Source organism: Anopheles funestus, chromosome 3RL, assembly GCF_943734845.2.
Source record: "Anopheles funestus chromosome 3RL, idAnoFuneDA-416_04, whole genome shotgun sequence".
NCBI classification, from domain to species: domain Eukaryota; kingdom Metazoa; phylum Arthropoda; class Insecta; order Diptera; family Culicidae; genus Anopheles; species Anopheles funestus.
Genome location: NC_064599.1, coordinates 24,979,239 through 25,006,348, shown reverse-complemented (window position 1 = coordinate 25,006,348; position 27,110 = coordinate 24,979,239). Strand labels below are relative to the sequence as shown.

Here is a 27,110-nt window from a genome sequence, read left to right as displayed (position 1 = left end):
TTTCCGCACGGATATTCGGCCACTGTTGCAAAGTGCTCCGGAAGATGTTAAAACGTTGCCAACCTCAGAAAGGTCGCGGTTGCTTTTCAGTTTTACGTTTATTGGTGGCAACGAACAGATACCCCCAGTGACTTCCTGCAGTTAAATAATCGAACCGCCTGGAGGACAGCAACGACTCTCCTCTAGGTGATTGTGCCGAGATACACTTTTGTTGGGTGCAGTTGAGTGCACTCGCGTCAACAAAAGCAGCACAACTGCAAATTGGTACGAAAGCATAAATAAAAAAGAGAAGCAGCAAAGACTGTCTTTACCTTGGTTGCCAAGGTACAATGCGGGAAACCCGTCAAGCGTACGGGTTTTGAGAGAAAAACCTGTTTTCTGCCGAAAAGTTGCACCCAGCCGTACGGAACAATATTCACTTGCGCTGATATGGGAACACACACACACAAACATATCAAAGTAAAAACCCCATCCACAAGTCTATCCAGAAGCATTTTTTTTTGGGCTATAGAAAAGAGAAAAACCGGGCTTGCCAGACTGTCCAGCCCCGAAAAGGGAAGAGGAAAGAACATGAAAAAACACGCTTTCGTACTTTTTGACATGATCCTCGTTTTGGACAACCCCAGCCAAGGCAAGGCCAAACCGAGTACGTTTGCCCATGAAAGGCAGACAAACCAGGGCCAAGATCATGTTTTATCCCTTCTCAGAAAATTAATATTTAGCAACAACTTGTGCACCAAAAGAGCACGAAATTCTTCATACTTCTTTGGCAACATACGATCGTGGACACGCTGTTTTCGCATATTTTCTCTATGTCCCACTTATTATGGTTGTTTTTTTTCTTAAATTCATGTTCGCCCTCGAGCGTATTTTTTTTAATCAAACACCACGATTTCATGGGTGGAAAGAAGCAGAAACCTGCCGGCCTGTTCGTGTCAGAATGGAGATTTAAAAAATCAATATCCTTTTCCAAAAATACATCTTCCCAGGAGGAGGGCACCAATTTTGCATTGAAAGCAGAAATTGCATTGAAAGGGTCTTAATGTTCTTTTACACACTAATGAACCTTTGGTGGCCATTGCCTTTGGGATTATTTATAAAAATTTTCGCCTACCAAAAGAGTAATAACTTTTCATTTCGTTTTGGAGCATATTTGTACGATTGCTCTCAGCGAAGCAACCGAAACAAAACGCCTCTCGAGGGTGAGTGCATTATTCATATTTATTTTCATCTGACGATTCTGCACAAGCTGAAATGAATAACTATAGGTAGCACGATCAGGGGGATCGCCAATCGCGCACCCCCCGTAGTGATTTTCGGCCATGTTGGTCCGTGCTTTAGCAAAACCTGAAATTTGATAATTTGGAAGTTTTGCTGCAGGAAAAGGTCATAGCACTGTCATTTTGGTGGATTATTCATGTGATCGCTTTAGAGTGTTTGGAATAGCTTTAAAGCAAGTGTAAATTGCCATTCAAATTTTTATATTCGATTTCGATACAGTGCTGCAAACGAAATTAAGAGCAAGAAAAGGAATGTATCATTCACTTTACCGAGTTGACTTCGTTATTTGATTTTGTATTTAAAATATAATCCATTAGCTATTTTATGGCAAAGTAATTAAGTGTTCATGTTTATTTTGAATACCCTTGGTTAACAAACACCATGCGTCTCCATTAGCTGGCTTAGGTAAAAATTAACAAATTATTTTTTTAATAAATAATCCCAATGATAATTTATTTCAAGAATAATAACGTATCCATTTTAAGGAAAAACTCGTTTTCCACACAAATGTTGATATATTTTTCCTGTAAATATGCTTAAAAAATTTAAATCATCAAACATCAGCGAATTATTTCTATTGAGAGTCTTTAGAAAATGTTCTGCTTAAATATTAACCAAAGAAGCTATACTTACGGTTTCTCGTTGAGAAATTCACCCCGCGTAAACTCGGACAACCGTCGCGTACTCTTTTTTTGATCGCCTATTCCGCCACCCTTTTTCATCGGCATGATCAATGGCGATAGTTTGCGAATGGGACCGCTCAACCCATTTGCCGCATCGTGCATATGCTTACTCCAACGTGCCGTTCTTGACAGCTTCTTGGGTGCGAGCATATCCAGCGAGTTGGATTTAAAAATCGTCCCAGGTTGAATTTCATCCGCCGGGCCAAGCTCTCGTCGCTCGGGCACATTCAGATGATGCCGCGCACGGGTAGGTTGCAGTGGTTCCAACACTTTAACCGGGTCTGCCAAGTTTTCGCCACCTTCACCGATAACTTCATCAATTTTGGTGCAAAGTGCCGACGAAACGGTGGCTGATTTTCGCAGCTTACCGATCCGCGCGTAGAGCTCATCCACGGAGAGTTGATGGCGCTGAACCTGCTGCTGAGCGGCACGCAACTTTGCCGTGGCACTTTTGTACAGATCCTCATCACTAGCCGCTATCTGCTTTAAACGGGGACTGTCGAGGCGAGGTTCTTCAATGGTGGGCGGTGTGAGGTTGGTCGTCACACTCGACGCTTTAGGTGAAGTTGTATGCGAACTGTACGAGAGAATGTTCGAGAAGCGTCGCGTACGGGCAGGTTTTCTTGCCTGTCCAACCGATTTGGGAGTCGTATAGTCGGGAGAAGGTGGACCACTGTCAGCTGCAGTATCGGAAGTCTTCGGTGAGCTATTCGCATCCAGCACACCTTTCGTAGGAACTGGTCCGGATGTCAAGTTAAGCTCGTTACGGTTATTTTCGTTACTTAAGTGTAACTCCTCTTCAGTGATTTTCTTCACCAAAAATCGATTCTTGCCTGTCTTATCTTTAGGCGATGAAGGATCCGCAGCTTTTTTCGAGTGTATGATGTCGTAAATCGTGGAAAGTGTTGCCGGCGGTAATTCATCCGGACCGGGTGCCGATTTTTTCCGCAAGCTGGAATCGATCTGTAGTTGCTGATGTTTGCCTTGCAAAATATCGTAGATCGTACCCAACTTTACCGAACCGTAGTGGGACGCCGTACCGACCTTGCGTTTGGCGTACTTCTCCGAAAGGGCACGCTTGCGCAGAAACACATCCTCGGCAGCGTCTGACTTGCGATGCAGAATCTCGTAGATTGTACCGTACGTCATGTACTTGTCGTATCGCTTGTAAGCTTTGCTACCGTACGAGATCAGCTTGTCGTAGATTTTATAGTTTTTACGATAGATTTCATCCGCCGTTCGGGTGAGCGCTAGCGGTCCGAGATCCTTGATCAGTGGACTCGGCACGGAAGGTTTCCGATCGCTACGAAGAATGTCATAAATGGTGCTACCCCTCACCATCACCTCCCGACCTGACTCTGACCGTTGGATATCACCTCCCGTGCCTCCAACCGTGGAAGGTTTCTTCAAGCTGAGACGTCGCGAATTTTTACGCTTCATTTTGAAAAGATTCCCGACGGAGCTGTTGTTGGTGGTTGGAGATGCGGGCAACGTTGCCGATCGTCGTGTCCTCGGGTCCTGCTCACGTGTTCCATCCTCTTTCTGTTCCTCCTTTTCCGGCTCCTCCTCTGCCGTCGATTTTAAACTGCTAAAGCTAGTATCACAAATTTTGACTAACGCCTTGAACTCTTCGTATGACTTGCGTCTTGCCTTAACGCTTTCCTTCTCGTCCACGCTCGGCAGTGGCAACCCGGCCGTGTTGTTGGTGCGTCCAGCGTGTCCAACAGCATCAGTTGCCGGTGTTACTTCCTGCCGAAACAGTGACTTAAACTCTTCGTATGATTTGCGCCGATTGCGCGATTGCGTCACTAGACACTCTTTGATCTGCACACGGGACAGATCATTCAGCCGATCGCTACCATCGTCTTCCTCCTGTTCACTGGCACCAATGCCTGCCGGCGATTGTTCCTCTGCGGCGCCGGGACATACTTTCAGCTGCTGTAACTGCTGTAGCTGCTGCTTAAGCTGCTGACGCTGCTGCTGATCAATAAAGCCCGAATCCATCGAACTAACCGTACAGGTGGAGTCGAAGCTTGTCTTTCTACTGGAGCTACCCAGCGGTTTTGTCGACGATCCGGACGTTCCGGTGATGAAGATTTCCGGCAATGGATTGGCAACTTCCGGTATAGGATCTTGCGCTCCAAGCCCTTTCCCCATCTGTCGTGAAACGCCACTACTATTGCCACGCTCTGCACGTAATCTTCGACCACCGGGACTACCTTCCACCATGTGACCACTACGTCGAAGTGCGTCCAGACGTGATTTAAGCTTCAGCTTCTTGTTAACGGTCGCGTACACCGGTGACCCATCGACGTAATGCTTCTTTTTAACACCTCCACCACCACCATCGGGTGAGGTACTGAACCCGCCAGCAGTAGTATCTCCACCGGACGAACGATCACTTCGACTTGAAGTTTTGCGTATTACCGGCCGTCGACTTTTGGTGATTTTGTAATTAATGAAGCGTTTAAAGTATAGATTTGAAATACTATAAACCGGATCGCAGTATAGCCGTGCCTTTGCACGACCGTTCAGTACCCGGGACAGCAGCTTGGAGCTGTTGTTAAGCGCTGTTAGGCTGCGTGTTCGATGACTCGGCATATTGGAGCAGCTAGACGATGGATCGTTCATACATTTGGCACAGCACAAAAATTCGTATAGGAGTTCGGGCCCTGCCCCTCCTAGGGATGAACCCATTCGTTCTACTGCGCCGGGTTCTTCACTTTCCTCCTCCTCTTCTTGCTCCTGCTCTACGCCGTCGACATTAAGCTCATTTGGACGCGAATGTTTAACGTCTACTTCGATTGGAAAATCAATCTCCCGCTCAACAGCACCCAAACGATCGTCTAGATTTGTTTCACCTTCACCATTACCACGTTCCATCCTTTCACCCCCATCCTCACCCTGCACCCGCTGAGATACCGTTGCATTTGGCTGATCCGGATCAATGTCCCCACCGTCCAGCTGCTGCTCGAGCATGACGCGCAGCTTCTCGGTCGCTTCCAGCCGCCGTTCCCTATCACTAGTGGCTATTCTATCAGACTCATCGCTACTATTATGATTATTACAGTCTCGTCCGTCGACCGGCGACGGTACACAATTATTGGCCGCGGCAGAACGGTACGGCAGAATTGATTTATGATTACCGACAGCGTCATCGTCACCGTCACTAGCGTTTGCTGCAGTCTTGCTGGATGCCGCGGCAACCTCTTTGCCCGCCTTACCCTCGATCACCATACTGCCAATACTGAGCCCACAATCGAGCAGGACAATGGCACCATCGGTAGGTAGCAGCAGACGACCTTCCGACGCAGCATTGATCAATTCCTTCATCGCGAGCACATGCTTCTCCGTAATGTTGCCCTGCAGCTGGATACCCTGCAGCGCAAACGGTTGCTTCTTTTCCGACGAGTTCGGATCGGAACACCAAACGACCGGTACCGCTGACATGATGTGTGTGTGTGTGTTTGTAGAAAGAATTTAAATTCAACCCAAAATCGTTATCGTCGAAGGGCTTTACGCCCCGCCACAAATGCGCGCGCACTGTATTTTGCAGGTTTTGTTTATACACTTTTCACGATTTACGCTGTGGCCACGCTTTTATTCCACGCAAAATTACACTCTTTCATCCAGCTTCGATTGGTCCGCATTGGCACTCAACGAATCAGTCACATTGGAATGGGTCACCGTTGATACGAGCCGCTCGAACGGAATTATGTTGAGAAAAATCAACTTGCTGTTTCTTTTTGTTTGCACACGATCAATTTAAAAAAAAATACACACTAACACACGACGTACACACACAAACACCTAGGAACGACCGGGTAATTCCTTGCAGGAACTACGGCTAATGGCAAGATGGTTACTGGATGCGTATCACGAATGCTGCTGTTGCTGCTTCAGGATTGTACTTTTACACTATGGCCGTGTGGCAGGTGGAGATAAAATAACCATTAAAACACGGGGGTTCGTCGCTTATCGTCGTTTGCTAAGTATTGTATCACTGCACTTTCTTCTCATTCGTCAAAACAATGTCCGATTTTGGCCGGATGTTAATGTGGGTTCTGTGCACGTTGGTTGGGTTGGGATGCAAAAAAGGATTAGTTTCGATATCATCGTTTTAATACCGCTTTTCGCAAATAGTGTGTACGTGTCGCGCAGTAGACCTAATTTTTTCACTTTTAGCCAACTTCCTGCTGGTGTTTCAGATACTTTGTGTAGGACAACGCAAATCGATCAACCTACTTTTTTATGTGCATTTAAGTGTCGAGTGTGTTCAATCTAAATATAGTTTCGTGTTTGTAGTGAAGAAATTGGTATGCAACAACGTCCATCGGCTGAAGCAACCCTGCAAACACCCGCTGCGAAACATCGGTTAAAATTCATTCATTCGCGATTATTTTTCTTCAACGGCGGGGTTTGTTGCGCTCAATTGCCAAAAATTATCTAACATTACTAATTACGTGACACCATCTGTCATGGCGCCCCGTTGGGTGGGTGTGCCACTCACTACATGTGATCCTTCAAACGTAGGCAGGCGTTAGTTGAAATTCAGCAACAATAGTTTGCGATTATTGTGTTATTACCAAAATGGTACCTTCTACGTTTTATGTGTATTTTACTAGTTTACTACAGAAGGTACGTGAGGTTTTACATACATACAGTGGAGCGCCGATTATTCGTGCGCCTCAGGATTCAGTCCTACCCGAATTATCGAATATTACGGATAATACGTGTATCTCACTTTATTGATAAAAATTAGTGTAATCTGTGGGTGATTTTAAATGCAGGAGGCTATTTTTACTACTTGTTTATCGTTGAAACTTTTTTTTTGTTTGGCCAAATTTTATGATTTACAATTCCTTTACAAGACCTTGATTATTTGCCGTTTGCAGTGTTGGAACTGTCATTTCCGAACTGCACGGATTATCCGACATCGAGTTAAAAGACACCCGGATAATCAGCGTTCTACTGTAGCTGTGTTGCGTTTAAAATATTTTTTTTTATTTTACTATTACCAACTTGCCATATTACTTAAAAACAATTTAAAATATCGAAATAAATAAATAAAGATAATTTCATAACGTAATAGTTCTTTATAAATCTCTCACAAAAATGTATATTTTATCGTGAATATGAAATCAGAAAAAAGCATAGGAAATGCAGTAACTCTTTGTGAAATAACAATTCATCATTCACGCCATATTGAATCAACTCACAACTGGGACGAACGCAAGGCATCCACCACGGATGATTTGTGCACGGGAATCAATGCACATTTCCATTGTGATGCCATTATTTGCCTATCGGTGCGATATAATTGGTGGCGTGTACTGCCTGCCCAAAATGCTACTCGCCACTAAACCACACAAACACACACGTGTGAACCGCGTGATCAAGTGAAACCCTGATTGTGATTCGTGTACTTAGTATTCCAACGATGAGTTCTACCGATTCACTCCCACCCTTCCTCCTCTTGCATACCCATTCCCCGCTACCGTTATTAACTCTGTAGTGCTTCGATTTGGCATTGCAATGCTACACACTCGATGTCGATGTTGCTTCTTCCTGCCGATCGTAAAGCGAATCGATGTAGCCGTACGATCGTTCGCCGGCTTTATAGCTGGCCATGGATGGCTGGCGACTTGAGCAAAAGCAGACGACAAGCTGCTACTCACCCCCTTCACTATTGCACTAAAGCGTGAAAAGCAAACATTAACTTACGGTGAAGTCGAACACAGCGCCACCATACAATCGATCAGTGCCGGATTGCGATCGCCATGCAGTGGAAAATGCCGCTTTCGTGTGTTGCTGTGGTGTATGTCAATAATTTTGTAAATATGCAACACAAAAAAACCCACCACGGCACGGTGGTAATGTGTAGGAAATCTTAAAAAATTATACTCTACAAACACTCACATCGTGTTCGAGCCAAAATCGTTCGAATCGATCACCCCCAACCAGTACACACAAACTTTGAGCGCCAATGCGGCTAGTGACAGACACCTCTCTTCAACTTCGACGTTACCTCCAACACCGCCATCAGGTTGAATCGGGCGCGAAACGATTAGCCACTATGTGTGTGTGTGCTGCACGCGTGTGCATTCAACGCGAGGTTAGCCAATTTAAGATGGTTTGGAAAAACCTTCAACAGGTCATCTAGAGGAGGGTGGAAAAAATGGGGAGGTCCGAAAAGATTTTCACGGCAATCGTGTGTGTGTGTGTGCCTGTGTCAGGTCAAGCCCCCAAACCATTCTACGGACACTGTCATGGTGGGTTGCTTTATAGGCTGCAGATGAATGTGCAAACATTGTTGCTATCGATGCAACGACTGGTTGCACGAAACTTTCTGTGGACCAACCAGTGTCGCAAGCATCGGCACCGAACAACATATAAAATGTTCCAAAATGTATAAGATTTATGTGAAAACATGGATATTTTTTGTTACATTTTCTCGACGTTTAAGGAATTTGATTTGAAAAGTAACGAAGTTATAGGCTAAAGAGGTAACTCAACCAAAATCAAAAACGTCGAAATAGAAGTAATTTCCCGAAAACCATTGAATTGGTTTATTTGAATTTTGTATCAAGAGTTGTATAAACCATTTCATAAAAGATCTAGAGAGTTTTATTTAATGTAAATGAAAGAATCAGAAAGATTGGATTTTTGGAAAAAATAAAATAAATAAAAAAAACGTTTGCCATTTTGTTTCTAATTGAAAATTGCATAGTCCGATTCAACGATAACTATTTTAATCAATTATTCTTTTAAGTACATTTTTTTATTGATTTTTATGTTATAATTACTCTGAAATCGAACAAAAAAAAGCGATTTTTTTTATTTTAAAATGACTTTTTCAACGTACTCTTTGATACGTGATAATTGATCTTTGATATATCAGATATTTTTACTTTAAAAAAAATGTCCAAATTATCTTGGTGTTTCAGCTTATGCTTTGAATATAATCATAACAAAATGTTAACAATTTTTTACAAATCACTGACAGTGTGTTTTGTCATTTAATTCATTTCCCTGAAATTTATAATTTTTAATAATAAATTTTTTTTAACACTAATATAGATAAAATTACTAAAAACATAACGAGACAGACACATCCACCAACAAATGTTCATTTTGGGACACAAACACAGAAAAACCTCGATCATGAACTATGAACGCCATGTACCAACAACACTCCGCAAGCATTACCACCCCCTCAGCGCAATGGCGAAATCGAAAATGTGACGCAGGAAGCACGAATGTTCCACAAAACGGAAGGGAGGTTGCTGGTGGAAAACGAGGGTAGAGTCGATGGTTCGAGTAACTAAAATTATTGCCTATGCCCCGTACAATCGATTCCAGCACCGAGTGACCTTGAAACAGTTTCATACTTCCCTCCAACCAATACCCAGACACACACATGCCATGCCATCACATTCATGGCGGCTATAAGAGGAACCCAGACAGCTAACTCGCTGCACTCCAACCATCAAGATCCGAGGGCCCAAGTGGAATCTGGTGGAAGAACCAGGCAGAAACGAAAAGCCCGATGTGTGCTGACTGGGCGAGTGGAAACCTTGCCGATAGGGTGGCCAAAGCGGTTGGCAAACTTTTTCGTCCCATATACCCGGTTGGACGGTCGAACCGGCGGAGAGGTGGGCATGGGTCAGGTGGTGGGCAGGTGTGTGAAAATGTGTGAGTAGAGTTGTACGAGCGGCACAACCACCACTACAGAAGAAGGTTTGTCTCTTTCCAATCGGCGATCTCTTTTTCCGGGGAACATTGCGAATTTCGAGATCGAATCTCGAACGATCGACGGTTCGATCAACTCCCACAGAGTCAGTTTGCTTTTGCTAGAACTAGAACAAATTCGTTACTATTAGAGGTAGAGCGTTATTCTTACGAAATAACTTCACAAATAAATCGAATCGAAATCGATTCACTCTGTTGCCACATCTTCCGTACAATTTTTTTTTAAATTTCTTCGCAAAACAAAACTAACGCGAACTAAGCATGCCAAAATGGGAAACTCAGCGTGTTGTCACATTTGACGAATGGCATGGATCTCGCATATCGCTAACAACAATCATTAGCATAAAGAGCCAACGAATAGTTCTGTTTCTGTGGTGCGAAGCATTGGTGGGAGTGGGAAATCAAGATTACACTGATTTGCATAAGCTCGCAGTTGGTCGAATAGTGGAAAAGGGGGCGGGTGGGAATGGGAGAGAGGGTGAAACAAACTGGTGGCGGTGGTGGTTAGGATTAATTTGTTGCTGCCAGCCAAGTCTACCGGCATATTGGATCGTCGGTTGACTCATAAGAAGAAAAAAAAAACTTGTCTCAATCTGCATTGTTGGGAGAGACATTGGGGAGTTGTTGGACGGGAGTGTCTCCGCCGAGAAGTAGTTCTCGTTTTTCTGTGACATTTTTTTCCTTCTACTGCTGCAGTTTCCCGCCGTCTACGCGCTGCTACCGGTATGATAATCGAATGCAAGCTAAGGGAGTGTTAGATGCACATTAAGTCAAACGTTTATGCGTTTACCTTTTTTTTTGTCTTCCCAGATACCGTGTGCCGCACGCGCCTATTGCCTTTTGCCAAGCGAAGCGGAAAATTCTATCTAAACTGACAGCTTTTAACATTTTTTTTTGCAATTATAAGAAACATATAATAAGTTTGTTGTCAACAAGATAATGAAGCACAATATATTAAAAATGTCATTAGTGGAGAATAATGGAAGCGAGTGCCTGCACAAGGAACAACATTTAAAGCTTAAGTTCATGTGAGTGTTTAATTCTGAGTTGCCCTTTAGAAGCAATATAAGCTTCTAAAGCCACTGATAGAACACCTCATCATTATTTCACAATGTGACACAAGACATTCATTGCGTTGGAAAGATATTATTCAACCCAAACGAATGTGTCCAGTGGCGTCTGGGATGGCAGGAAAGCTTATCAACTGAACGTACGTGTGCACAACAGCTCAGCAACTCATCAACAGCAGCAAAACAAAACAAAAAACTCTCCAAGAAGGCTCGTTGCTGGTTGTCTCTGTTCATACCTCCTATAAAGCTGCAGAAACCATTGGGAAGCTTCGCCAGCGACCAGTTCACTACAGTTTGGCGTCGTATTTAACCTTGAAAATCAGCACCAAATCGCGCACACACATACAAACTCCGGGTCGCGCCAAGACGCGAGAATTAGTAGGGCCAGATCTGCGCCCAGTAATGGCAGTAAGGCCTCCCCCCCCCAACAATGTTGGTATGAACCCAAAAAGTCATAAAAACCTCTACAGCCAAAAATCGTCACCTCAGACAACGATATAACACTAGAACGGCAGATGGTAGTATAACTTATAGAAGCTTAACCCAACAAGTGCAGGTGCTACACAGCAGATAGTTCTGGTCTTTCGCATTTTTTTCTTTTGTTTTATACAAAATGCACGAGCGTTTTAAAAATCAGCTGTTTCTCTACTGATGGTATGTATGGAGCCACTCACTTCCTCGATTAAAGCACAGCACAGCGATCGACACCAACACCGATAAAATTGTAAATAACCACACCAGCTCACGATCGACATAAGCGCGAGAGTCTACAACAGTGCTCAAGGATAATCGCGAAACACGACCCGGCTTCGCTACGGTATGAACTTTCTACCAGCACCGAACGGTTCAGGTTTTGCTTTGAAAGGCGTCCCATAGCCCGCGTTCCAAACGGCCGTCCCGTTTCACCCAACAAGAACGGGCCTATTGGAGGATCGGAAGATCAACAACGAGCACAAAGGCAGCCACACACAAAACGGTCGGTATCGCTCACGAGCACCGATTGACGCAAAAAGGGTGAGGGCGCACAGTAAATGTAAAGAGGCATTAGACGTCAACAAACACCCAACGGGCGGGGACAACAGACAGGCAACGCAACAAAAACCGGGACTGGAGTGAAAAGAGAAAATTCTAACATTCATTAGATTTATGCTAATTGATTTCACTGCGTGCAAAAGGTGCGGGACGAGCTCGATGTGCTAGAAAAACAGCGTGAATAAATCGGCAACTGAGGCAACTTCCAACTCCGACAAGAATCAACGTTTAATCTGGATACCATAACTATCGCTGGAACGGAATACATTGAACTAGGCAAGGCCCCCAACGATTGAGGTGACAATCTTTTTACAGTTTCCCGCAAGCTTGTCAAGTTGTACCACGAAATGGGTGAAATTTACTCAACCAATTGATCTGCAACATTGTATGCTTGCTTTGGTTGTGCCCATAAAACGAAAGCATAAGGCAAAGAGGCTGGCCCTAGGTACCGTCCTGCTTCCGGCCGGAACCATGGGGCAGTCACTTTGCACAAACAATTTAACCATTTTCCCTTTCTTTACAGTGTACTGTTTTGCACATTACAGTTAGTACGGTGCGCACGACTGTTGAACGAGCGTCCTCGATTTTTCCTTAACGGTTGACGCTTTTCTCGCTTAATTGTAAATTGCGAGATCTCTTATCTTACTCTTTTTTTCTCTTTCTATCTGTCTCACGGAGAGTGAACATTGTGATCATTATCATAGGTTTATTAACAGTAGAGCTACCAAACGTTTTAAGCGTTTTTCCATTGATGGTTATTTTATAAATAATTACAAAGTGTTGAATAAAAATTAATATTTTTTTTGGGTTCGTATTATAGAAGATACGTAAAAGTCATGCATTAACTATTTTAGAATGTTCAACAATTCAAAAATTTCCAACAATTAATGGGATGAAAATTAGGTGGCCGGTTCGGTAGTTCTAGTGTCAATATAAAGCAGACAAAATCAATTCATAAAATAGTGTCATGCTGCTTCTATATTTTTAGTGAATTAATTGCATTCCATTTTATAGCAGATTTTCAATAAAGTTTCAAATAAGAAGATATTTGTTGATATTTTTGCATTAAAAAAATCACATCATCATTTCATACATCCATCTTCTATTAAATTGCCTTTTATTTGGATTTAGCGCAAAATTGCACCAAAATTCCTGCTACTTGCTTGTGAAATCGGTAATTATCGGCACGTTGTTCAAATGCAAATTGGTATGCCATTTTGACTAACAACCAACAGCGCTAGGGATTTGAGAGGATTGCGAAAGGAAGTGGTATCGAACACCGGAAGCTTAATTGCGAACAAAATCGCAAATTGCTAGGAACTGTTGCAAGTTTTTTCACTGTGTCTGTTGCCACCGATTCAGTTCGATGGGTGGCAAAAGTAAATACCCTTTCTTGCCCTACACTTGCGGGCTTTAAACATAGTAAAAAGGGGGAAAAAAGAAAAGTTCAAAGACATCAAGTTGAACAATGTTTGTGGTGGGTTAAACATTAAAATTCAAACGCATTGTGGTAACGCTACCGAACCGATCGGTTTACTAATTAGCTAGCATTCACTTCGCATGTTATTATCGGAAAATACGATGCGACAATCAAAAAACCCCGGTGGGAGAAAAATTGTATACCAACAAACGAAACGAAAATATTACAAACTCAGCTCATGCGTCGACCAGTGTCAAAGAGAGATCCCTTGCATGTGTTTGTAGCTTTACGTTTGGTGCAGTGACTGCAAGCTGTTACTACAACTCTGGGTGTGGTGTTTCTGCAATGAGTGTAATTTACTAATAATACGATTTGACGATCCCCGTGGAACGATCCCCACCGAAACATTTCCAACAGCAACAAATTCACTCAGATCAATCGGGTATAGAGAGCTTTACAAGGTTTGCCGTGCCTTTTTCCTTATGTGTTAAACTGAAGTTCGATTATGATTGCGGTTGTTGATTCGTACGGAAAAATTTTGCGTCAAGCAACAACTCAACAATACGAAAGCTTAGGATACAGTGCAAAGCATAACATTAAGTCAAATGAATGTTTAATTTTGTTCACACGAATGAAAAGCGCAAAAACTCTGTTAAATAACTATACAATTGTATCTTTAACATTAAAACTAATAAGCGATTCAGAAATCTTCATGACTCTATTAGCGGAATGAATGAATCTGAGTCTCTAGTCTGAATATTTATGAATCCTCACAGATTTGCACAAAAGAACTGGGTATCAAATCTCATCTCGATTTTCCCCTCGTACTCAGGACTGAATATCCTGCTACGGCTAAATAAAGTCATACACATCTATTAAAGACCTGCTGAGACATCCCTTGAGGTAGTAGTGCCACAAATGAAGAAGTTGTTAAAAAACTAAAGTTCAGCTTAATGCTTTCTTCTGTTGGTGAACAATAAGAGGTCTTAGGTCTGGCATTTTAAACTTTTTTTTAAATTTTATTTATCTACAGCAGGATAGTCGAGAGTAGAGCCAAGGTGAGATTTGATAGAGGTTAAATCGTGTAAATCCACTTAATTAATTGCAAAATTTGAGTCACTTTTCAACAAAGTTCTATTCCTCAATTCCTAACCTCACATTACCGTTTATCAGTTAAAACGTTAAGGATCCCTTTAGATACTTTCTCGTTTGGCTTCGAAAATTGTTTACTGAAATCAATCAGATTGCAAATCCTATGATTACGCCTCTTGCCTTGTGGTGACGTGCAAGTGTTAAGCGTTCCCAGCTACGTTAGTCATGAACATTCGTCAACGATATCCCACGGGTGGTCACGAACGATATCGTGCACGGTCCGCAACATCTGCGCGCTAGGGACGCGCTGGCTATTAATGGGTGCCGATGTGCGGAGCTAATGGGCAAATAAAATTATCGTTTTGATTGCAATTCTTAAAAACCCGTGCCCAACCGCAGCTCAATATTGCCAAGCGTCAGTGAGACGGTGTTGCATCTTCCCGCTGTCTGTGTTATTGCGTTAATAACTCTCGCGGGTTTTTACTTCGACTTTTTTTATTATTATTATTTTGCAATGGATCACGTTAATACCGGGATGTGCAGCCGTACACGTAGCATTCGATTCGCACGATGCATTCCATCACTAATCATTCGACAAGGCGGCGTACGATCACGTTTGATAGTTGGTTGAAGCTGTGCTCGATGTCGATTCGCTAGTCATGCGGGATGAATTCTCTCTTGCGTTACACATTAAACACACGGCACACTTAGCAAAGGAGAAGAGTTTTATCGATACATCGCCTAACGGTTGTTGGGCGAACTGTGTGCGAGTGTAAAGTGCCCGAATCACTCGGGTGGTAATTGCCATTTAATGCTTTCTTTCCCGATTGTTGATGCAAACACACAAAACAACACAGCACAATTTTATCTATTTACAACTGTTCGAGTTCATGTTTCCGGAATGCGTGAGAATTTCCCGAAGAAATGCAGCACGCAATGTTTCATGCTACAGTGAAAAAGGTTAAACGATACTGACACACTGTAGAAACTAGTAATTTTGAGAAAGAAAAAGCAAAACAGTTCGAAACACGCTACTAATAATGAAATCAATTGGTTTACATAAAATAAAGACCATGGAGAAAAAAGTCCCTTAGTGGACAGTTAGTGGTAGTATTTTTCTCACCAAGGAATCAGAAAAGAAATAAAACTATCCAACATTTCCACATCCGTCTGGGCCGTCCCGGAGACGATTGTCCTATGGTAATATGGAAAGTACAATAAAAATGCACATATCCGACGGTGCAATAAAAATAAATCTCTAACCACACACATACGCCAACCACTGCCCATTGGTTTTTGGTCGTTTGGAAGGTCCCCTACGAACGAAGCAAATAAATAACCTTGCACCGTAAGTGAGGAGGTTGTGGCTTTGAAAAAGCAGTGAAATTTTTCAATTCTTTTATTGGTTGATTTGACTTTAAAAGGCAAGGAAGAAATTCTTCACCTTCGCAAAAATAAAAAAAAATGGTAACCACTTATGGCTTGATCGGTTTTCTATTTATTTAAAGCATTAGAAAACTTTATATTTCTATTTTTACCCACATAATTACACCCACACTGGTGTGTTGCAGGTTAGCAGCGTATTACAAAATCGCCTATCACCAACCAAGCGTACCCAAATATTTCCAACCCCTCGGAAAAGGGGGGTTTTAGGGGGTACTTAAAGTTGAATGGCACATGTATTTCTTGTTGCAACGCATACTGACTAGGCCGGTTCGTTGGGCTGGACTGATGGTTAAGCCCGTACACAATGCGGTCAGTACGCGTTGAGCGCATTAAAAACGCATGTCACATCGCGAGAGGACGCATCGATCAAGGGTGTACTTATGGAGGAGGTTTAGAGTTTTGGGGGTGGGATGGGAAGAAAGCTAACGAATCCACCATTACATGTGGTAAAAGACGGCAAAAAAACAAACGCCGGTTCAATAATCGCAACAAGGTGGTAAAAGGGGTGTCGAATGGAATTACTTTTGCTTTTATTTAGAAAATTTTATTTTTGTTTTCGATTCACTCACTTTGGAAGATTTAAATTTTTATTTTTTAAATTTAAATTTTTTAAATTTTTAAGAAATATTTTGTAATTGTAAGCTGAAGAGATACTACTCCCAGATAAATTGAAGTGGAAAACGAACTATTAAAAGTATGGAATTAATTAATTTGAAAGAAAAATATATTTTTTGCTACGACTACTAGGAGGTTTGATTAATATTTTGAATTTTTTTTTCTTCTCCCTAGTAGATAAATCTCATGGAAATCGATTTACAATTCCACATTAGAAATGGCAAAATATGCGCTTATATAATAGACCCAACCAGTAACAACGGACTCAGGTCAGTTGGTTGCAAAATGGCCTTTTTAGCCAACATCAACCTACGCCTCGTTGGGAAGCCATCACATGTGGAGGGAGGGTGGAGGTGGGGATCAAAATATGCCAAATCAAACCTCGGCAAGTGCAATTTATCTGTGAGTTTTCCGTGTATGTTGCAAGTGGAGAACAAAACTACCAAACACCTATGCTCTCTGTCTCTCTTTCTCTCTCGTATTATCGTTTCAATTCAAAGTTAATGATTGATTAGCAAAACAGCGATGTCGTGGGGCGTGTACAGACACAGGGTAGAACCAACAAAAATAAAGGTGGGAAAATATTTTTTAAACACATCACGTTTCGTCAAAAGGTCTTGAAGGTCAAGCTGGCTAAAAAACAATTTGATTCACAGCTCCAAACCCGGTTCAATGAAGGCAATATAAAGGAGGGAACGTTAAATAAAACGGAAAGTAAGAAGCAGAAATCTGTTTCGGTACAAGTCTTCCCAAAAATCTTAGCATACTTTCTCGAGATGTTGTATATACGCCGCTAGATCCAAAGCCACTTGTGTACACAGGGGATTTGTGTACCAGAGAAAAAAAAACATAAATACAAAAACCGATGCGTCTCCCTGCTTTCCTCCTTCACCCAGTTCTGTTTTAATCAATTCATTTTTCACTCTTTTAACCCTGTATCGAACGCAGACGGAGACAGGACAGCACCGGTCCCGAAGCGACAGCTCAGGTTTTCGGTTCTCATTTACCCCTTGGTTGGTGTGGCTGTGCACCGTTAATCATGCAGTGCTTCACGTCATATGTGGCCACCCCAAACCGCCACCAACAAACACACACACACAAAGAGACGGCAAAATAGCTCGCTGCGCAGCCGCACAAATGGAAACAAATGGAAGATTCCATGTAGGCGAACGGTTTTGCCCTTCCTGCTTTGGCGTCACTTATTTAACAAAAAAAAGGGTGCCTTGTCCATCATCCAAGCATGCATTCGGTCAGCTTTTCCTCGACGTCTTGATGCCGTTTTCAAGACGTGACACTGTACGGTGTTGAAGCAATTTTACTCTGTACAAAGCGGCACGCCCGGTGTACCGCTGTTAGAGAGAGAGAGGAGTGTGTGTACTTTTCTTCCTTGCTTACTGTCCCTCTTCTGTTGCTTGGTTGGTCTTTTAAGCGGTTCTCTTGGTTTCATCGTACACGTACCGGGCAAGGCCTGTCACGAGATCGAAACCGGATCGAATCACTAGATAGAACATGCGAGTAGCACTACGATTATGGAAAACAGCTTGGCCTGAGAAGCGGGCATAGATGGAACGGCTCGGTTTATATTTTTTCCAACCCGCCAAGTTTAACTAGCAGCTGACAAAACCCCTTTTGCTGGGTTTCCTGGATAGTGTGTATCGATACGAGTGTATCCATTACAACCAGATTCTCCATTCAGCCCCGCTTCTCGAAAGTGGAGATAGACGAAGGTATAAATATTCAAAAAACCTCTGCCTGATTTTTCGCACCTTTGAGGCTGGAACGATTGAAGCTCGTCTAATCTTACGCAAACACAACAGTGTTCGCGGTTACTACCACTTACTCGCTAGACACTATTCTAGCAGCTTCCTCTATATTGCAAATCACAAACTATCAACGAAACGAAACATGAAAAAAGAACTACACATTTCAACCTTTTCTGCGCCAATATCGCACGCGAAATGGGTGCAGCGCGCGTTGTTTGTTTGCTTCAAACATAATCAAACAGTCCCCAGTGCACACACACACACAAACAGTCCCTCGAACACACTGCACATAAGTCTCACACGAGAAGAGTCAATCAAGCATTACCTATTACTGTTTTCCATTCGTGATGGTTCTGTGTCCATGTTTGGCCATGCGGGGTTCGTCGCTTTGTGTCTTTTGTTCAATATTTGACATTTTTTTTTAACTCACTCGTTTGTCGTTTGTCGTGTATTTAATTTTCTTCACTTTTTGTTGTTGTTGTTGAACACGATAACCTGGGATAGAATGGAATATATTTTTTCAATGGCTAGACTAAACTATTTTGTTGCACGAAACAGTTAATTAACGAAACAGCTTAGTAACGTTCGATAGCTATTTATTTGGCTTTTTCATTCTCCACACACTCTGCCCAAGAGTTGCGCTCTTGCTTAAGCTGTTTGATCGAGAAGCATATCATAAAGAACTAATGCACACAAAGGCGAAGTGAACCCGCTCTTGCCCGAAACCAAAAACTGCACACGATTTCACGTACACACTATGCGATTCCGTGACTGTTGTGTTGTCACCGTGGAAAAGTGAGGTGGAAAAGCGGTTGGCGACGGTTACAAACACTGGTACAAAATAGAAATATATCTTAAGCTGCATAAAGCACACGTACACGCGCGCAACTCACAAAACATGCCCCTCCCGCCCGGTTTGGCTGCGTACTGCGCGAACTTTGCAACGAAAACTTGGGTCGAACCGAGAAAGGGGTGGTACGGGTGGCAAGAACCGAAGTGGGAAAGCGCTGGTACGGTGGTGTTGCAAATAGCCACGCTGTGGTATGGGCTCAGCCGTCACATGAACGCAACCAGTAAACGAACTGTAATTTTGGTTTTTGGTGTATTATTATGGAAGAAACTGAGACCAACAAGAAGACACAGAAACGAAGCGAAAAAAAAACATTCACAAACACTAACACTGACTTAGATTTGTTGGCACTGTTTTGGACGTTACAGGGTTGTCGATGGTTCGCGCGTACTTGGAAAGCGATGCCGCGATGGAAAATTCGTACAATTCCGACAGACAAAACAAACAAAAGCGCATAAATGCAGTCACCGGGAAACCGAAGGGAGGGAGTGAAGAGAACTTGAGAGCGTTGGGAAAAACCGTAAAACTGTCGCGACGCAGACGACATACGTCTTCACTGAGCGCGCCTCCGATACTGACTGAGTGGAACGGGCGCTCACGCATGCACCCCTATAGTCATTTGCTCTGTCTGGGGGGGTTGGTGGTAATTGTATTCGACAGGAGAGCCACACCACGGGCGCATTCGGGGCGCAAAAGCTCGAACGAAAAGCGAGCGCGAGAGTACGGTGCGAATCTCGCAGCGGCCCGGGAGAAAGGCAATCGATCGGTTTGCGCTTCGGCCGATGTGGGGATTCGTATGCGCGAAGAGGTCTCTAAGCACTTTATCATCGCGAGATGCGCGATGCAGGTTTACTAACTCTCGCTGACTTTAGTTAACAGAGAGCAAAACGAGCTCTACTCACGAAAGCTTTTCACAAAAGCTCTGGAAGTTCTTTGCCTATCGAAACGATCGATACATGCGAAGATGAGCAGCTTCCAACCGATGAAGGACGGTTGGCACGCAAAAAGCAGATCTTTCTCACAACCTTTGCACATTACAAGCAAATTCGATACACGCTGTACAGTTTGCAGCTTCTATTTCCACTTGCATCATGGGAAGAAGTTTCATCGGGGGACCTTAGTCTGCCCTTCGATACATTTTTTAAAATGACGAATCAGTTGTTGCTCACAACGATCAGACAACAAACGAAGTTACAATGATATTGAATTGATGAGAGTTATGGAAGAAAAACCCGGGATTAATTACTTTTCGGGTTATTTAATTTAAAAAACGTCTTACCCGTACAGTTGGTATGTAAAAATTATTTCAATCCGAATAAACAGTTCAACTTACCTGAAAAGAAACAAAAGGGAAAATTATTTTAAAATTTTGATATCGTTTAGTTTGTCATTAAAACAGCAGAATAGATTAAGAACATTGAGGGAAACATAATAATTTGAAGATAAATTTAGCCCTAACTAAAACAATAATGAGATTAGGAATACGCATGTGTCCATCAGTTTTCATATTTGTTTACACCTTTCGTACAACTTTGTACAGATTTATCACAGCTTCGGCACGAGCCGTCGCATCCGTTTTGCATACATGGAAAAGAGGCTCGTGTAAACAAACTCCTCACGATCAGGATCTAAAAAATCTTGGAACACGAATCACTGGGTAAGTGAAGCAATGATGTCACTGACAGCGATTTGTAACGTCATACGTAACAAATGTTACGGAATTGCACGGCCATTGACGCCACCCAATCAATACAACATTTACATTGGCATAGGCAATATTGATTGTAAATCGTATCATCCCTTTTCGGCGAAAAGCAAATGAAGCCACCATATTGAAGTATTGAAGACTTTCGCTATCTGATCTGATCTGTAGTAGTGATGTGCTCACTGAGTGAATTAAATCTCTCTGATGAGCGAACTAATTCGAATCTCCACAAAGAGTAGTAATCTCGTTTACGATGTAACTCACTCACAGAGATTTCGTTTAATAATGATTTAAATTCATTCACTAAAGAGTCGATACTCTTTGCGGCAACTTTAGACTCTTTAATGTAAGAGTTATATCACTCACGAGTTAAACATCCCTTGAAAGAGTCCCTTTCTAGCCATGACTCTTCACGGCCACTTTAGACTCAATAAGCCATTAAAGAGTCATTTCACTCTTTACTCACTCACTCGTGAACGAGTCATATCACTCACGAGAGTGTCATTTCAATTCCTGTCAAGTTTATTATTACCAATAAATACTTTTTCTATAAAAATAAATCTCATCTAAATCGTCACCCCGTCCCACCCCTTAGCAAAGACTGCCTATCCGACTACATGGTAAAATTAAATCTAATCTCGCGCCAGAAACGATCTTGACGGTCGTTAGGCCAAGAAGAAGGCTTTTTCCAGCCTTTGAAAACAATAATATCCTATAATATTGCGAAATAAACCAAATAAATACAAAACAAAACGTGTCTTCTTTATACTCCTAATTAATTTGCAACTTTCCAAGCGTGTAAATAATCACGAATTAAAATCAACACACAAAAACCAAGACACTCTTCTTCCTGTAACAAACCTGCTGCTTGTCACTAAACAACTCCTTCTTCATGCCAAACGTTTACCAAACAAATTAGCAAACATCAGCAGTCAACCAAAAACAAGAAGCTCCCAACAGCCAAAAAACCAACCCTCAAACGAACTAGACGAACTATGCGAGCCCACGAAAATGAAAACTAAATACCGTAAGCTGCGATCTTCCGTTACCTTTTTTCAATGTCATTTTGGCGATCGGAATGAATAATGCTCACCGGGTCGAGATGCTTCCACCTTCGCTACCCGCGTGTCTTGTTTTTCGCCCATATCCACATGTACAAGTTTGCATGTAATCATTAAAAAAAAATACGATCGATTGTTCTCCCTCTACTCCTTCCTTCTTTGTTGCTTGTTTGCGGTCTACCGAGACCCCGTTTAATGTATCGCCGAACGGGAAGCACACACAAATGAACTGTAAAAATCTATTGCTTCTAAAATTCGAAACGAACCAAATTAATGTATCCCAAACATGACACACGCAAAAGGGAGTATAAAACCACCATTAGGTGGAGTAACGACCAGAAACGAGTGGCATGATATGAACATACAGCAAAACAACACACGCGTCTAGCGGGGAAAAAAACAAACACACTTTTGCTCTATTCTTCTCGTCGATGATTCACCACGCAACGGATTCAGTCAGGTCAGGCGTGGACGGAAAAATGCAGTGCAAAAATGGCACAACGAGCATGAACGGTACCAACCCACAGGATCTAGACTAGCGAGTGTTGTTAAAGGGTAAAAATTCTCGCAAACCGGCACGTACGGAAAGAATATTTCGAACTTAATGATAACAAACAACAGTGCTGTGCCCCACCTGAGCCGTACGCGATCAACCGAGATGATCTCACAGCAGCTCTCCGAGTGAAAAGAATTTTTTATGACGCTTATCGACGTCGTGTGTTTTTCTTTTTCGACAGCCATAAACGAACGAATCGCTACCGGCTTCACATAAAATGTAAATTTTAGGCAGACACAGTGTTGTTAAAGCATAAACGGATTTATGACAAAGGGGTGAAAAGGGAAGTGGCGAAGTGATTGTGAGTGTTCGGCCATATTTTGGTGACCCAATTCTATTCGAAATCCAAAATGCTTTTTGATAAACGGTGTGCCAATTTGCACCACGAACATATCCTGCCTTCTACCGGAACGTAGACCATTTCATCCCGGGCTGACCGCGCCCTAAATCGATAAGTGTGCCACAGAGTCAGCTGTTTTAGCGCATTGTTCTCTCTCAGTTCATTCGACAGTGTTTGCATTTTATACACCATTTCCAGGAAAACAAAATTCACTAATCGAGGTCGGGGTCGGTAATCATCGTGGTGGAAAAACGAACAGCCATCGGGACGAAAAGCCATATTCAGTGCGTAAAGAAAGAAGCAAAAAAGCGGTAGTTCTTTGCGTAAACGAATTGTATCAGCCACATGTGGTTTTTACCCCGGATTTTCCAACCCGTGTGGCGTGGCACTTGTTGTAAATAGAAATCATCTGGCGCAAATATCGAACTATGTATTTTTCTGATTAAAACAAATATTTAACTAGATTTCGATCGTCTAGGCTTACAATTACAGCACTGTTTTTCCATAGAGCCTTGGGCGTGTACTCGATTGTTGTTGTTGTGGGCAATTCACTCGAGAGAACGGAGGTTAACCTGTTCTATCGATTTTCTTCAATTAAACTGTTTGACATTAATCAGACCAGAAGCCATAATTGCCGCCTAGCTAACGAATTATTTTCTCATTTTATATGATACACGATGGAAAAATATGCCACGGCGAGCAATTGTAGAAAGCTCCTCAAACTAATTGTATGATTTGTTTTATGTGAAATATTGTTTAGATGCTATGATTTATTTAAAAAAATTGCTTACACTTATCCTTGTTTGTATTATTAAATACAATACCTGTTGGTTACTATCACACAGGTTGTCTATACAAGATGCGCTTCGAGGCGTATTTTTGTAATTTGTTTTTTTTTTATATTAACACTTGCTCCACATTGGGAAAAGATCATAATGATGATGAGTCATAATTTATTTCGATATAAATATTATAATGAGGTGGATCATAATTCAAGTTAGAAAGCTTAAATCTTTACACGGTATGCATAAAACAATGGAGGAAATATTTTTTTAGACCGGGTAAGCCAGAAATGGCAGACCAAGACCTATTCAGGTTATAGTGTTAGAATAAAAGAATAATTTACTCGAACAGCAAACGGTTATAAAAAAGAAAATGTTTATATGCAATTTATAAGTATAAGAATCATTGCTGAGCTAAAGTATGATCAACCCCAACATTCTTCTTCTTCTTCTTGGCTTAACGACCTTTTAAGGTCATGCCGGCCATTTTGGATTATTAGACTTATTTTTAGCACGTAGCCGGTACCACGTCAGTCCTTGCGACGGCTCGAAAAGGATTTGATGCCCGCTTCTGTCGTGTAGAACTGGCGCCATTTATCACATACACCACCGAACAGCCCCACAACATTTTAAAATCGTATTTGATTCTTGACGTTTCAAATTTAATCGTTGACGTTTATTATTTAAATAACAATATTAATGCAAGAAGTTACAAGAAGAATCAAATTTGTCCACACTTTTTGAGCATTGTTGCTCATAGTGCAGCAAAAAAGTGTGTGTAAAAACACCCATAGTGCGTTCTGTGTGATGCCAATTTAGACGCGCGCTGGTGACATTTATCCGATCGTAATAATGCGTTTAAATGGATGAATGAGATAATTTGCTTAATTATCTAAGATTTAATTTTATGTTTTTTTAAATCTTAATAAAGCTAGACGTCAACAAATCGCTGTTCAACGAGGAAAAAGAAAACAAAAATTTGATTTATATTAAATTGCTAAGTTTTCTTTTAGCTTTTGTTGCGACAGTCTATCAACCAACGAAAGAAAAATAAACAAAAATAGCCAAATTATTACTCATCAGTCCACAGCATGTCTCACAGCAGTTTGAAAAAAGCGTCCGGATATCACCGCGGCCGATCAAAAACGGGTCCCCAGAACGAAATGGACCAAATAGAAGAAAGAATAATATTTACATTTTGGTTCCATCGATGTGCCAAAACGCGCCATTATAACAGACTGAACATCCCTACCTACATTTTGCGCACATGAAAACAGTTTTCTTGCTTTGCAGCTGTACAAATCCATTCGTCGAACGAATCAAACCGATTGTCTGCCGATAGGAGGGTCTTCACGAGACTATCATAATTAACGCTTTGAAAGTTCTATCGCTAATCGGGCTAGAATTCTCCAGAAAGAACACCTAACTTGCAGCGTCATAACACTTTGCACAAATGATAGCTTTTATATTGGGTTATTCCAACAATCCATCGCATTTCAAATAGTTTTCATTCACTAAAGCAACACTTTTCACCGCTCCATCGAACCATATGAGCAATCGCACAATGATGCGATTGATCGCAGCACTTAGTCGCGCGTTGGGTGGCACACGGACAGAAAAGGGCAACAACCACATCCATCGCGAGACTTTACCCATATTATTTAATCGTTCGATCATCATCCGATGCATTTGATCGATAAATTGTGTTCGTTGAATGAACGGCTCCATGGTTTTTTTTATCGCATCTCAGGCAAGATGTGTATGTTGCGGGAAATTTTTTTTTTGTAGAACGATGGCCGGTACCGTACGACAAGCCCTGCCAGGAGGTGCAAATAAAGATGACGTCGCCGACATTTATTGTCGCGGCTAAAGCATGCCGTTCTGCTGCTGTTTAGTGAAAATATGCGATTCAAAGATGATTACTTTTCACCAGAAGTCGGCTTCGAAGCAAATTCAATAGAATTCAATTGCCGGACCCTACAATCCAATGGCCGCACACTGCTGACAGACGCGATGATTTGTCTTACGAGCTGACAAATTGCATAATATATGCACAATGCATCGAGGTCGTTGTGAAGTGATTTTTTACGCAATCGCCGCTACCGGGAAGCTTAATGACTTGGTATGTCCCATGCTGGGGGTAGCAACGAATGCCGCGAGGTAATCGATGTAAATGCAAAGTGGGCGTTGTGGATTCTAATAAATATAGTGTTCTACTAAGGTTGTTCACAAGCGTCGCTTCTAACGGAGAGTGCTTATGCTGGGATCATCGGTACAGCTTTAAACGCTTCATGCTCCCGTTTTTCGACGATAGATTTCAGATTTTATACTTATCATTTCTGCAAAAAAAACTGTTACACAAACAAAAAGCGAAAAGGCATAAAAACACTGCGTATTTTATGATTTCCGATAAGCTCCTACATACAGGTACATAATCTTTAAAGTCTACACTAATGCTGAAGGAGATGCAAGAAGGCGAAAGATGAAGAATATAATCTCATACTTAGCGCGTGTCTAATGCTTAAGAAATTCGTTTTGAAAGGTAGGATTCTACAACATGGCACAAATCCCTAGACAAACCGAATGATATCACTTCGTACACCAACCATTTCTTTCGACCATTACTAAACAGAAAAAAAGCATAAGTAATCTTGACGTCAGTAAAAAAATGCCATTTCCGTAAGGGATTGTAATGGGGCGAAACACTACTCCTGAGATGGAATATAGAACATCGACTGACGGAGATATGAATACCTGGAAAGCAAAGGAAAACACTCATTTGCTGAAGTGCAGAAAAAAAAAGAAAAAGAGAAAGAAGATTTTTTTCTTCACTTGCTCATCACAGAAATGGCAGCAATGAAGACGAAAGGAAATGGAATTTTTCAACGTTCACTTTCTAGGATGCAAAAGAGACGATGAATTCACATATTCCGTCAACTTAATGACATTTCTTCATCGTCATGTTCTTCTTACTCCACTCATAGTTAAGAATATCGTGCTGACATGACCAAGTTACCAAAGCGTATTCAATGCTTCGTGCCGAACGGGTGGCTGGCGAGCACCTTTTTGTTGGGGTATGAGACCTGCATCCTCATTACGTGTCCCAACCATCGTATCCTTCCGGCCTTTATCATCGTCAGAATGTCTGCTTCATCAAATAGCTCAGTTAGCTCGTGGTTAATTCTTCACTCAACATAATATGCATCTCTCATCACTCAAATATGACGAAAGTTGTTGACGTCTTTCACCAGTATCGTCCAAGATTAATTGCCGCAGACGACTTCTGGACGCATCAGAGCACATCATATACTGCATTTCGTTTCTTGGTGAAGTTTGGTGGAACTTGGGAGTTTCTGGAGTATATTCCTCATCAAATCTTAAATTGTTAACCAAAGTTACGATAATACTAGAACTCGTAATAGAACGGCTATAACGGCTAAGGCCTCCAACAAGCAGGAACTTTATGTTCGATGCATTGATCATCAATTCGCGTTTAATCGCGTTTTAATCAGATGTACACTTCACAGACCGCCTAAGAGATCCTAAGTCCGTCCGTCCGTGTATGGTCTCTTATTAATTTCTTGGTATTGCTTTTTTTTTTGTTTTTTTTCAACCTGTGGAGCATTAATCCGCTTTGCCTTGAGGATAATATGATTATAATT

The 27,110-nt window shown here is 42.0% G+C and overlaps 1 protein-coding gene across 12 annotated transcripts in view; it reads right to left on the bottom strand.

The window, feature by feature from the left end:
* Nucleotides 1-27,110, bottom strand: part of LOC125768792 (tyrosine-protein kinase Src42A) — a 92,940-nt gene that overhangs the window by 36,571 nt on the left and 29,259 nt on the right. Inside the window, exons 1-2 of one of the 12 annotated variants that reach the window (XM_049436902.1) lie at nucleotides 19,033-23,722; nucleotides 1,915-6,028 (exon numbers count right to left, since the gene is read on the bottom strand). The exons of 6 other annotated variants lie outside the window; for them this stretch is intronic. In XM_049436902.1, the coding sequence (XP_049292859.1) occupies nucleotides 1,915-5,414 (3,500 nt within the window). In that variant the 5' untranslated portion in view covers nucleotides 5,415-6,028; nucleotides 19,033-23,722. Of the gene's footprint in view, nucleotides 1-1,914; nucleotides 6,029-19,032; nucleotides 23,723-27,110 lie in introns of those variants that run through there. 5 more of the 12 variants (XM_049436897.1, XM_049436898.1, XM_049436900.1 and 2 more) reach the window with 5 other exon arrangements.